The sequence below is a fragment of the Salvelinus sp. IW2-2015 genome, linkage group LG5, assembly GCF_002910315.2.
Source record: "Salvelinus sp. IW2-2015 linkage group LG5, ASM291031v2, whole genome shotgun sequence".
Taxonomy (NCBI): Eukaryota; Metazoa; Chordata; class Actinopteri; order Salmoniformes; family Salmonidae; genus Salvelinus; species Salvelinus sp. IW2-2015.
In genome coordinates, this window is record NC_036844.1 from 36,071,785 (window position 1) to 36,085,566 (window position 13,782).

The 13,782-nt window shown below is 43.0% G+C and overlaps 1 protein-coding gene across 1 annotated transcript in view; it reads left to right on the forward strand.

The window, feature by feature from the left end:
- The first annotated feature begins 693 nt into the window (after positions 1–693).
- Positions 694–13,782, forward strand: part of LOC111963756 (protein furry homolog-like) — a 35,237-nt gene continuing 22,148 nt past the window's right edge. The window contains exons 1-3 of the mRNA XM_070443729.1: positions 694–702; positions 848–1,052; positions 1,196–1,345. Of these exons, the coding sequence (XP_070299830.1) occupies positions 1,295–1,345 (51 nt within the window). The 5' untranslated portion in view covers positions 694–702; positions 848–1,052; positions 1,196–1,294. The remainder of the gene's footprint in view (positions 703–847; positions 1,053–1,195; positions 1,346–13,782) is intronic.

Here is a 13,782-nt window from a genome sequence, read left to right on the forward strand (position 1 = left end):
GGTTGGACCTCATGGTGTTTTCTCTTCCTTTTCTTTCCCCCCCACTCCTCCTCTTCCTCTTCCTCAGGGTGATGTGAGTGTATGTGGTGGATGATGAAGACACCAGCGGGCAGGACGATGACCTGTCTCCAGTGGTAAACGACCTTCCCCATGGCCAGGACGATGACCTGTCTCTTCAGTTGTGAATGACCTTCCCAGGCCCTGGGATCTGATCTGTCTCTCAGTGTGAATGACCTTCCCCAGGCTCTGGGATCTGACTGTTGGGAGGGGGAGAGCTTCCACTCTGGACCTGGAACACACGGTCACCATGGACACAGCATGGAGCTCTGTAGACCCCGCTGGGTTTCTAGACCCTAGCTGTCTGCCAGGTACTGGAACACACACCACATAGCAACCAGAAACCTATAGAGCCCTGTTAGCTGTCTGCCCAGGTACTGGAACACCACACACATAGCAAAAAAAACCCAGGGGGAAAAAAAACCCTAGTAGAGCCTGTTAGCTGTCTGCGCCAGGTACTGGAACACACACACACATAGCAACCAGAACCTATAGAGCCATGTAAGCTGTCTGCCCAGGTACTGGAACACACACACACATAGCAACAGAAACCTACTAGGCCATCTTAGCTGTCTGCCCAGGTACTGGAACAAACACACACATAGCAACGCAGAACGCTATAGAGCTCTGTAGCTGTCTGCCCAGGTACTGGAACACACACACACACACACATAGCTGGGTCTGTGATACCACCACACACTGTGATACCAGGGTGGTATCCCTCCTATATCAATGTCTAACTTACTGTGTACCTGTCCAATTCTTGTCTCTCCCGTTGCTGTGTTGACAGTCTCCGTGATGACGTGGATGATCTAGAGGACCTTGGTTTTCCTCCTCCCCCCTCACCGTTCTTCTCCGCCATCTTGGCTGCGTTCCAGCCAACTGTTTGTGACGACGCAGAGGAGGCATGGCGTTGCCATATCAACCAGCTGGTAACCGACTCAGACGGATCCTGTGCCGTCTATACATTCCACGTCTTCTCATCGCTCTTCCAGGTAATCAATCAGTCGATCGATCAGTCAGTCAATCAATAAATCAACTGATCCAAACTCTGGAAAGTTCTATGCAGTCATTGGTGTAACTGTTTTATATAACATTAAATGTCTCCTCCTCTTTCTCTCTCTCTCTCTCTTCTCAGAACATCCAGACTAAGTTCTGTTCCCTGACCAGTGACGCCGCTGGTTACCTAGGAGACGGCCTGAGGGGCATCGGGTCAAAGTTTGTGAGGTCATCTGACATGTTGACAACGTGTTCCGACTGCCCCACGCTCTACGTAGACGCTGATACGGTGAGTAGGGCTGACTCGACTCAAACCATAGCATTTGTATGACTGAAAATATAGCAATTTATTTGGTGTTTTCATAGAAATATCAAACAATAATGTCCATTGATTGTAATCAGTAAGTAATATCAAACTTTTAGGTTTGAGTTGGTACTAGTGTTGCACGGTATACCAAAACGTCTGTACTTTTTCGTACTATAATTTGTTACTTTCAGTTCTTCTGTCAAATGTCTCATGGATCAAGCTTTTATCAGCACAGCATGCCTACCCCCATTATAGCACACACCTTGTCTGCTCCACTTACCCACTGGGAGTCTGGCTGGGGGTCTGGGCTGGGAGTCTGGGAGTCTGGCTGGGAGTCTGGCTGGGAGTCTGGCTGGAAGTGGCTGGGAGTCTGGCTGGGAGTCTGGCGGGTGGTAAGTCTGGCTGGAGTCTGGCTGGGTAGTCCTGGCTGGGAGTTCTGGCTGGGAGGTCTGGCTGGGAGTCTGGCGGGAGTCTCTGGGCTGGGTTGGGGCTGGGAGTCTGGGCTGGGCGTCTGGGCTGCATCATGTTAGCTCCATTACCCACTGCTAGTCTGGCTGGGAGTCTGGCTGGGAGTCTGGGCTTGGAGTCTGCACTGGGAGCTCTCTGGATTGGGAGTCTGGGCTGGGAGTCTGGGCTGGGAGTCTGGGCTGGGAGGTCTGGATTGGGAGGGTGGGTTTCTGGGGCTGGAGTCTGATTGGAGTCTGGGCCTGGGAGTCTGGGCTGGGAGTCTGGCTGGGAGTTGGATTGGGGTGGGCTTGGAGTCTGTGCTGGAAGTCTGGATGGGAGTCTGGGCTGGGAGTCTGGGCTGGGAGTCTGCGCTGGGAGTCTGGATTGGGAGTCTGGGCTTCGGAGTTGTGCTGGAAGTCTGGATGGATCTGGGCTGGGAGTCTGGGCTGGGAGTCTGCGCGTGGGAGTCTGGATTGGGAAGTCTGGGCTTGGAGTCTGTGCTGGAGTCTGGTGGGAGTCTGGGCCTGGGAGTTCTGCGCTGGGGAGTCTGGGATTTGGGAGTCTGGGCTTGGACGTTGTGCCTGGAAGTCTGGGCTGGGAGTCTGGATTGGGAGTCTGGGCTGGGAGTCTGCACTGGAAGTCTGGATGGGAGTCTGGGCTGGGAGTCTGGATTGGGAGTCTGGGCTGGGAGTCTGCACTGGGAGTCTGGGCTGGGAGTCTGGATTGGGAATCTGCGCTGGGAGTCTGGACTGGGAGTCTGGACCGGGGGTCTGGAACGGGAGTCTGGACCGGGAGTCTAGACTGGGAGTCTGGGCTGGATCATGTTAGAGTCCCACATTTGAGTAATGCTACACGGCATGTAGAAATGTTGAAACCGTTTTTCTTGTTCGCAAAACAAAGTCCATACAGGCTATAACTTTTAAGGGTTAGGGCACGCCCCCAACCACATCGTAGGGGCTGTAGTGAAGCGGGTCGAGAGCTTCAAGTTCCTCAGTGTCCACATCACTACGGAATTTTCCTGGCCCACACACACAGTCGTGAAGAGGGCACGACAACGCCTCTATCTATAAAAGGATTACCATTATGTTGTTATGTAGTTAGATTGTTAAAAACAAAACAAAGTCAAATTAATTGTATGATTGTATAATTTATTCATTAATGTATACATGGCTGTCTGAATTTTGTTTTGTGTCATTTAAAAAAAAATGTAATGATATTGAACACAAAATTGTATCTGTCTGCCGTTCTCTGACTCTGGTTAATGCCTTCTCTTTTGCCACGGTATTGTTTTGGTATTGAGTATGGTGACGGTATGGAGAATCCTGATACTAAACCTGGTATTGGTATTTAAGTCTAACTTCTGGTTTGGTGAGAACTCTAGTTGATACGTGAACAACTTCTTATATATTTAACTCTTTCCTCTCCTCCCGCCTCTCCTCCTGCATCTTACACCTCTCTTTCTCCTTCTCCTCTCCTCCCGCCTCTCCTCCTGCATCTTACACCTCTCTTTCTCCTTCTCCTCTCCTCCCGCCTCTGCATCTTACACCTCTTCTTTCTCCTTCTTCTCTCCCGCCTCTATCCTCCTCTCCTATCCTTCTCCTATCCTCGTCCTTCTCTCTATCCTTCTCCTCTTCTCGCACTCACCTCAACTCTCTCTCCTATGCTCTCCTCTCTCCTCTCCTATCCTTCTCCCCTCTCCTCCCACCATCATCGACTCTCCTCCGATCCTACCTTCTCCCTCCTATCTCTTCCTCCTCCTCCTTTCCTATCCTCTCCTTCCTCCTCTCCGCCTCTGCTCTCCTCTTCCTCTCTCCTCCTTCTCTCCCCTCTTTCTCTCTCCTCTCCTCTCCTCTCCTCTCTCCTGCATCTTACACTTCTTTCTCCCTTCTCCTCTCCTCCCGCCTCTCTCCTGCATCTTACCTCTCTTTCTCCCTCTTCTCGTCTCATTCCGATCTACACCTCTCTTTCTCTTCTCCTCTCCTGCCCGATCTTACACCTCTCTTTCTCCTTCTCCTCTCCTCCCCGCCTCTATCCTCCTCTCCTATCCTCTCCTATCCTCTTCCTTCTCCTATCTTCTCCTCTTCTCGCTCTCACCTCACCTCTCCTCTCCTATGCTTCCCTCTCCTCCTCTCTATCCTTCCTCGGCTTCCTCCCACCTCTCCGATCTCCTCCCGACTCCCTATCCTTCTCCCTCTCCCTATCCTCTCTCCTCTCCTTTCCTATCCTCTCCTTTCCTTCGCGCCTTGCTTCCTCCTTCCTCTCCTCTCCTTCTCTCCCTCTTTCTCCTCTCCTCTTCCTCTTCCTCTCCTTCCTCCCCAGCATCCTCGATATATAATTACGCTTCTCCTTGTCAATGTCTACTCGCTCAGTCACTCTCGCTTCTCACCAGCTACTTTTTCCCGTGAGCATATCTTGTTGCTACCACTTCACCCTAAATCTCGACCCAATCTCAGTAATCTCATTCCTATCTACTTCTCACACTTAAACCTATCTCTCTCGCTTGGTATGGCGTCTAACAGTAAGATTGCACCTCATCCCACTTCTCGGATGATTTCATAATGCATATGCGCCTTTAGCTAGTGTAAGATATTTTTAAAGTAAAAATCGTGTGACTATAATTGTAAGAAGACACACAATGCATATTTACTGAACGACAGGAGCGATAACGCAGGCCATTTTACGCCTGATATAATCTCTTCAGTCTTCTTCACCAGTAGTCTCGGAAGATAACAGAATACCATTTACCGATTCTGAAATTTCTTGAGCTCTATGAAAATAACTATTATCACACCCTTACCTCTGTATTGAATTATTCTTCATCAAGAATGGACTTTGAGTTGTGCTAGTGAATAGCTAAGTATCTTAACAATAACCACAATATCCGGATTGTGATCTTTTTTGTATAGATTTTGTAAGATGCTGTGTTTACAGTAACTGTTTGTCATAACGACCTTAAATACTCCTTGCTAGCAATCAGTGTAAAAATAACGATACGTGTCCAAACGCTCGGTCTTCACAGGGATTTATCGTTGCAGTGTCACAATATTGCATCCGAGACCCATTACGAAAAGACTTCAAAGGGATTTCTGTTACTTGATTCTGGGCAATGGGAGGAAGCTCAGATATTATGATCATAATACTTCTCCGGATGCGATTAGGATAATACGCATATTATGTTTTATAGAGGACATATTAATCTTTATTAGTTTGGCATGATTGTTTTTATGCACTAATAGGGTAAGATTACCACAATATACAGAGTCTTCCGGTTCAATTTACTCGGTGCTAGCATTCTTATCTCGCTAGTATCGTATCATTGGGATTGTACATAGGATAGAAACTTGACATGGAGCAGACTGTTTCTCTATCATACGCTAGAGAAACCAGGGACCTGTGCAACAATAAGGGAATCCTGGCACTCATGACAAGATTACCATGGGGATCTACGAGGGCTCAATACGATAAGATTTCAGCGGTGCATTTAGAGGTATTCTCACGGCACAACACAGCATAACGCTCTCTTGTACCTTGATCTTGTCTCTAGGTTCGGTGTGATCCTGTTGCATTAACTAACTAGTGGGAAGGCGTAAGGAAGATCCATATATTACAGGGAATTGAATAGGCGATGACTTTAAACCATATATTTATCGACCACATTGGTGATCTTTCAAGATTTTACTCATCTCTTTTCCTGTCCTTTCGAGATTTTTCTCATCTTATGACAGCATCAATTTCTTTGGCCTGCATACTCGCAGTTATCTTGGCGACATTAATCAGTATTACATTAGATTATACTGTTGATTCGCACATTTATTTATTTACAAAAATTCTTACAACACGGGATTTTTATCATCATTTCACATAAGTGTTATAAAATCTTCAGGAGCCCTCGTTTTTTTACTTCTCAGTATAATCCTAATAGTGTAATAATTTGCTATGGTGTTTATAAGGTGTTGCCTTGTTCTGGGACAAGATGCGTAAGCTGCAGGGCAAGGGATGCTCATATCTCATGTGCTGCTCTCAAATATCTGCTACACATAGCCTCTCGGGGCAGTGAAAATGTATTATTGGGCACTGCGCTTTTTTCTCCCATTTCTTCTCTCGCAGCATATCTAATCCAGAAGGATCATGAGGAGTTAAAGAGAGCAGAATCGGCAGATGGATGGGGAATGAATGAAGCCGCTTACGGGCTTGCGAATCACATGCAAGACTGTATTTTACTTTTCATGATATTATGCTCACGTCAGATATATATGGTAATCATGAACTCACAGTTCGATGGTCTTGGGTCTTTGGTGGTGGTGGTGGGCCATCGGAGTAATATCGACTATCTCAACTTTCAGTACGCGCTCTCCTCCTCATAACTTACGGGTTTCTCCCATATACAGACTTGTGAATTCAGCCATGCCCAAGCACTCTTTCGTGCTTTTGTGTTTGTTAGCTCTAGGGTTTGATTGGTTCAACGCGAAAAAACCTTTGCCGTCTCGGCCAAACATGGTCTATAATCACTCCATTCGCCAACGCTAAACCGCGTCTTGAGCGGGTAATGGCAAGCACGCGGCCACTATTTACTGAGGTCATAAAGCGTTACTCCTTCATATAGATACTCACATAGCTCTACGAACTAATGCGTTAGTTAAACCTTCTAGATATAGCAGTACAATGTACAGTCAGCAAGCAGTTTAAGCAGTTATCGCGCACGGGCAGCAAGTGGCCAATAAATAAATAAAACCAAAGAAATGTACGTTGACTTGGAAGAGTTTCCTCTGTTAGATAGCCCATAACCAGCTAGCTAAAGAATTAAGCTATCTCCGTTACTCTTCGTTCTTTGGTGACGGTTCCGTGCGTGTTTGCAGATGAGGTTCAATATTTCAATGATACTATCTCGCCTTAGTTCCATGGGTAGCCTAGCTGGCATAGTAGACAACCATTTCGCTCAAACAAAAAATAAAGGGAACACTAAATAACTACATCCTAGATCTGATGAATGCAAATATTCTTATTAAATTACTTTTTTCTTTTACATAGTTGAATGTGCTGTACACAAATCAACATAAAAAATTAATTCAATTGGAAATCAATTTATCACCCATGGACGTCTGGATTTGGAGTCAAACATACTCAAATTAAAGTGGAAACCACTACAAAGGCGATCCAACTTTGATGTAAATTGTCCTTAGAAACAAGTCAAAATGAGGCTCAGTAGTGTGTGGTGGCCTCCACGTGTCCTGTATGACCTCCTACAATGGATGGGATGGTTACCGGGCATGCTCCTGATGACGCATGGGGAATCGCGATCTATGAGGGAATTTGTTGCCTCCCAGGCCATCTTCCGCGCAATAAAGTTGCAGTCATTCACGCCCACGACGGAACAGCTCAATTGTATTCAGTTCGTTGTCGCTTCGCAAACAGGAGTGGAGGCGTTCTTGTGTTCGTCGCACTCAGAGAGCAGATGATTAGATGGATTGTCTTCTTCCAGATTTAGGGTGTGCCAATTGGATTTGGCAAGGATATCTGGAGAGACATCCCAAGGCGCGGTATCATGCCTCCTTTTTACTGAGGAGGGCTTGCCTGCTCCGTATGAGCGTCATTCACTCTAGCATTTTCCATCACTGCAGCGGAATTGATTGTCTGCGGAACACGGTTGCTCGCCAGCTACATTGATATGTTGTTAGCGCTTCTAGCATTGTCTTGGCAGAATTGGAGGTCAGGACAATTCCCTCCCACAGGGGAACTTCTGACATTGGGCTGGGCTCCAGACACAAGCAATAGTACCATTGGGTTGTCTTCGGGTCAACGGGGTCGTAATGGATACCACATCAATCTTCGCGTACCTTTCTACCTAATGGCGTCGAGGCTACTTGGTCGAGCAATGGCGAATTGAGGTGTTCGTTCGAGGGTCTTGGCCGGCGCGCAAAGAAATGCACTCACCTTTCTAGGGAAGAGTCCTTGGTTTTGTTTGCCAACTTCTCCATTTAAGGAATTGATGGATGCACTTGCCACACCATGCTGACCGCACCGCAAGGGATTTTGGTGGATGACCTTCAGCACTGTTGGCTAGGGTCAGATACTGATGGCTTAGGGGCGGGACGCACGTTCTCCCAGTTCTTTGCTCGACCATGGCGTTCCACAACTCTGATCTACGCTTGTTGCTTCACGCCAGGCATCGCTACGCGCTGGTGACGATTACTCTTCGGTTTACATTTCTGTTGATGGATGATCACAGGTCGTGTTTCGCCATAGGGCCGTCGCGGGAGAATCCTTTGCGGCTGACATAATTTGGTGTGGTCATCTGGCAAAGTGCCAAACGTCATGCCACTGGTGCTTTTTAGTAGAGGGGAGCAGATTTGTGGTGGCCTTTTCCAAATCTGCCTGCTCAAAGTCAGCATTTGGGAAAAATCTCTCCCCACAGTGTGAGCAGTCATTTGGGCCCTTCATACCACCATCAGTGGGTAGGAAGATTTAGCTCAATGTTGAGTCCATCTACAGTCAAAGGGGGTCTGGGAGATTCTTCTTTCTAGTATACCGTTATTTGTAGCAGTTCTGGTTTTATCTTATTCAGAATGTCACAATTTGTCATAGATAGGTCTTATGAACACTGCGAGGTTGTATTTGGCCTTATGTGCTATTATGGTGGGTACAGTGCTCTTCGTGGTGTAACTATTGAACAGGTATTCTAATAAGACTACTTAATATACAGTATGGTGTTTAGAGAATGATAGAGGCGTGTATCGGGGATCCATGCGTGACTGTGGTAGGAAGTGAGGCTGGTCCGTGGAAAATCTTCTTCTGATGGCTGCTCGACACTCGCGCGTGTGGGCCCGCATAGTATATCCGTTGTGATAGATACTATCATCCTCGGCAGGTCTAATGTGCTAGTCAAGACAGACACATCGGTCTGGTCGCTGTCGTGCATGGTACTGAGAGGCCTGCTCATTACCTGGTCAAGCGCAGCCGCTGGACCGCGAGTGCCGTGACGGACGTGCTGGACCTACGCCACTCGATACAGACACGGAAGGCTCCTATGCATATTGCCACAGGCATCTGGTGTATGTTGACTTTCGTTTTGCCTTCCAATGGATACGCAGCCTAGCAATGTGCCTGAAGACACCTCTCGGGTGATATGGGTTAGTAGACCTCCGTTGGGCATTAATGCTACAGACGGAACGAAGTTGTAGCAGTACTGCACGACGTTTCTAAAAAGCTTGACACACGAAAAAGCCATAAGACCATAGTACGGCTCAAGCGAATGCTATTAGGATCTAGTGTGTTGAAGTGAGTTCTTTTGTGACACCTGCGGAGCTTAGCCACCTTCTTGGTATTCTGAGGACGAGGTGCCCTTGATCTTGTTCTATATTATGCTATCTCCACTATTTTCTCTCTACTCTTCTTTCGCTCTATCCTCCATTCTCTTCCGTCCATGCATACCTCAGCCCATCGCTGTACACATTTATTCGTCAATCTAGCATCTGTTCGCTTTCTTTCATCTTCTTACGATAGTTGTACGGGGTCTCTTGGTATGCGGAACCAGTAGTGTGATACTGAACTTGGAGCCTCAGTGTACCATGTGATTTGTGGTGGTTTGGGATTTAAGCTTGTGTTCATGCCCTCTAGGAATTCTCTTTTGTGAGAGAATGAGATGTGAGTTTGTACACGTACCCCTTCGGACTCATAACAATACACTCGCCTGTTTGTGATCCTTATCTTTACCATCTTTCGCATATGAATTTTAGCTAAGTATGAAAGTGAAAAAAATACATTTATACAAAATCTTTAAAATAGGCTAATACATGATGCATATAACTACTCTGGTTTAATTCTCTTCATGTTTCTATCTAGGATTCTTTGCACATTAGTTGGTATTGTTGATTTGAATTCGGTGGTCTAGGAGCGCTATGTGGATCTCTCGCCTCTTACTACTATTCATTTGCATATTTAAATTATCACCCATTATTATTGTAATTAGCAGTGCTCATGCTACTCGATAGCCTTTATGCTTTCATTACTAGATTTATTTCTACTGATTATCTTTTTATTGATAGTGAAGGACATGCTTAACCACATGATCAGGCACTTGGATATTACTCTTCTTTACAACTACACCCTATACACACCACGAACTTACCATACTTCCACAACACACACATACTCTACAACCTATATTCTGTGGCACTAATACTATTACACAATACCTATACTCTACCACACACTCCTATATACCCACAACATCTAATAATCCAAACACTATACTCTACCACTATAACTGGTGCACTATTACTATACAAATGACTAACGCTACCACACACTATACTATATACCCATGCAGCGCACACTATGCTACTACTTCTCTATGACCACCACACAAACACACTATACTCTACACAATACTATACACTGCTACTATAGCTATAACTACCACCTCTATGCCGATATACACCTTACTATACATCACATGCTTATACTATACAACACACACATACTCTGGGCAACCAATAACTTAGCACTGGTACATACTCATATACTATTCCACCCCTATAACCACTAACATACACTACCACACAACTAGACTCTGCACTATACTAGTTGCACCATACGAATACTCCACTACGCTACAAACATCTATAACACCGACATATACACACCACTCCTACTACACTGGCCTATACTACTTCACAGCACACTATACACTATAAACATAAACACTACCACACACTATAACGACACGACTATACTATACACCATACACTATACATACACGCACTTATACCTTATACCTATACACCTATATCTATATACAATACTATGCCACATACTATATACCACCACCTATACACTATACTATACACTACTACTGTATACTCTATACACCACACCACACACAATACTATATACTATTACTGTACATCTATAACTGTACACTATACTACTGCACTATCTATCATACTGTACCATATAATATATTACCAACTATACATACTACTAATACAATACCAACACTCCTATATACCTTATAACCACACCCATTACCTATATATACTCAACTACACAGCTATAACTATTATACAACTATATACACCTAGTTACTAACATACAACTGTACTATATACTACTACACTATACATACACTATACTTATATACTATAACCTTCACTATACTATCGCACACCATACTAACACCACGACCTATTACCTACTACTATACTACATAATAACTGTACACTATACCTTATAACACTATACCATCTTTAGCTGATCAAACATGCCTAACTATATTTATACTAACATATACTAACTATAACAATAGACTACACTACTACACACACGATACTATACCACCTAATACTATTATGCTTACACTATACTATGCACGTGTACTATACACGTATATCCATATCTATACTATATATCCACACCATGCCTATACTATTACACGGTACTGTAATACTATACTATACACGTACCTGGTATCTATTACTATACACTATCACTATCACTTACACTATGCTCCCACACTATACTATCATACTATAATATTGCCGCTAACAATACCTATAAATATTAACACCTAACCTATATATTGGCCACTATACACTAAACTATTGCAATATACTAATATACTATACACACCACATCTGTACTATAGTACTACACCACACTACAGTATACCCACACACTAGATACTATCACTGTCATCCTACTACACACTATATCTCTAACACATCATATACTATAACTATACACTACACCTATAACACTATAACCATCAACATATACAACTATGCTCCTATACAATACCCACACATACTATGCTTTACCCTATACTCGACAATCACACTATGCCCCTATCCTTACAGTATACACATACTATAATATACACTATTACTATGCACTACACTATGCCATATACTATATATATACTTATGCACAGCACTGTACACTATGCGCTATACTTACCAACACCATAAACTGTCACTAATACTATACACTATATCTACACATCACTATTACATACAATATATCTAATACGATATACTATACATCACTATTACCATACACTATGCTACGCTGATAAACACCATACTCCACTCTATACTCCTATGCTACAACGCTATACCGAACAACCACTATACACTATAATATACAACTATAACACTATATATACAGTATACTACATACTAAAGATATACACTATCCTATATACTATATATACTATAATATACACAACAATGTACACTATACCCGTCTCTACTACACTTATACTGTGCACTATACTATACACTATACTCTAACACACACTATACTACATCACATAATATACACTACTACTATAGCTATACACAACACTGATAATGTAATTTTATATTATCACACACTACACCCATGCTTAACACTATCTACACCATACAATTAAAAATATACTAACATAATACTACCCTATGCATATCCTATATACATAATACATGCTTATCTATATTCTATACTATGACATCACTCTATACTAGACTCTAGCCACAACTGTATATACCCATGCCCTATACTAACGACTAGTGTATGTGTGACACTGTGTGTGGAGTTTTATAGTATGTTGTACTACAACACTGGTCTTACCACTAGACTATACACTATACGGCCACTGCCATGCTAGCTAGTACACACCCACTACACTATGTTTATTTTTTTCTATACACTAATACTGATACCATCTATATTATACACTAAATATAGTGCTACTACACACTATACTATACTCTACCACACACTGGTACTATACTGTAGCACTATACTACTGACTATAGTGTATGGTGTATAGTGTAGTACAGTGTGTGGTAGAGTATAGTAATAGTGTGTATAGTACTACAGACACTAGTACTACACCCTAGGCTATACACTATATCCCTACATGCTATATCTAACCACACCCACACAACACTATACTATACAATATACTTACATATACCACACTATGCCACATCACTATACTATACACATACTATATTATATATTATAATATAGTCTAGCTGCATACTATAGCTATCTACTACCCACCATCCTATGTCTATACTCCACACAGACACGATACCATACCACTCACTGCACTATATACTATACTATACACTATACTCCACTGTTGCATATTATACTCTACTATAACACTGTAACTCCACTGTCGCTATTACTCTATACTAATACTTATTCCCGATGTCATGCCCATACTATAACTCTATACTATACACTATGCATAATACTATATACTATAACATTAAAACTGATCACTATACTATACACCATGCTCTAACTATATTATGCTTAATCTCTGTCATATAACTATACTTTCACTATAACTCTACCCTGCTTACACACTATACAATGCACTATGCTTCTGCGCACAACTATACTATACTATATCACTAATCATCTCTACTACACACTGTAACTCTACTGCACACTATAATCCACTAAACACGATACTATAACTCTACACATAGCATACACTATGCTACACTGTGTACTATACTATACACTGTACTATACTACACAGTAATACCAAGCACCATACTCTAACTGCACCCAATACTTATACTACACTATAACCATATACTATACTATACACGAACTATATAACCACTGCAACTGTACTATCACCTCTACTATATTATCACCAGTACACTATAACGCTATACTATAACACCGCACGTATACTATTACACTGCACTATACTATACATATACTATTATAAAGACACTATGCTATACACTATGCTATGCCCTATACTCTATCTGCACACTATATTATTCTACATACTATGCTATACTATACACTTGCACTATACTATAAACAATATACTATACACTGCCTATACACTGCACTATACCTATCACTGCACTATAACTATACGATTATATACACTGCACTATAGCTATCAATATACTATACCTTGCACTATTACAATATACTATACTAATACCCTGCAC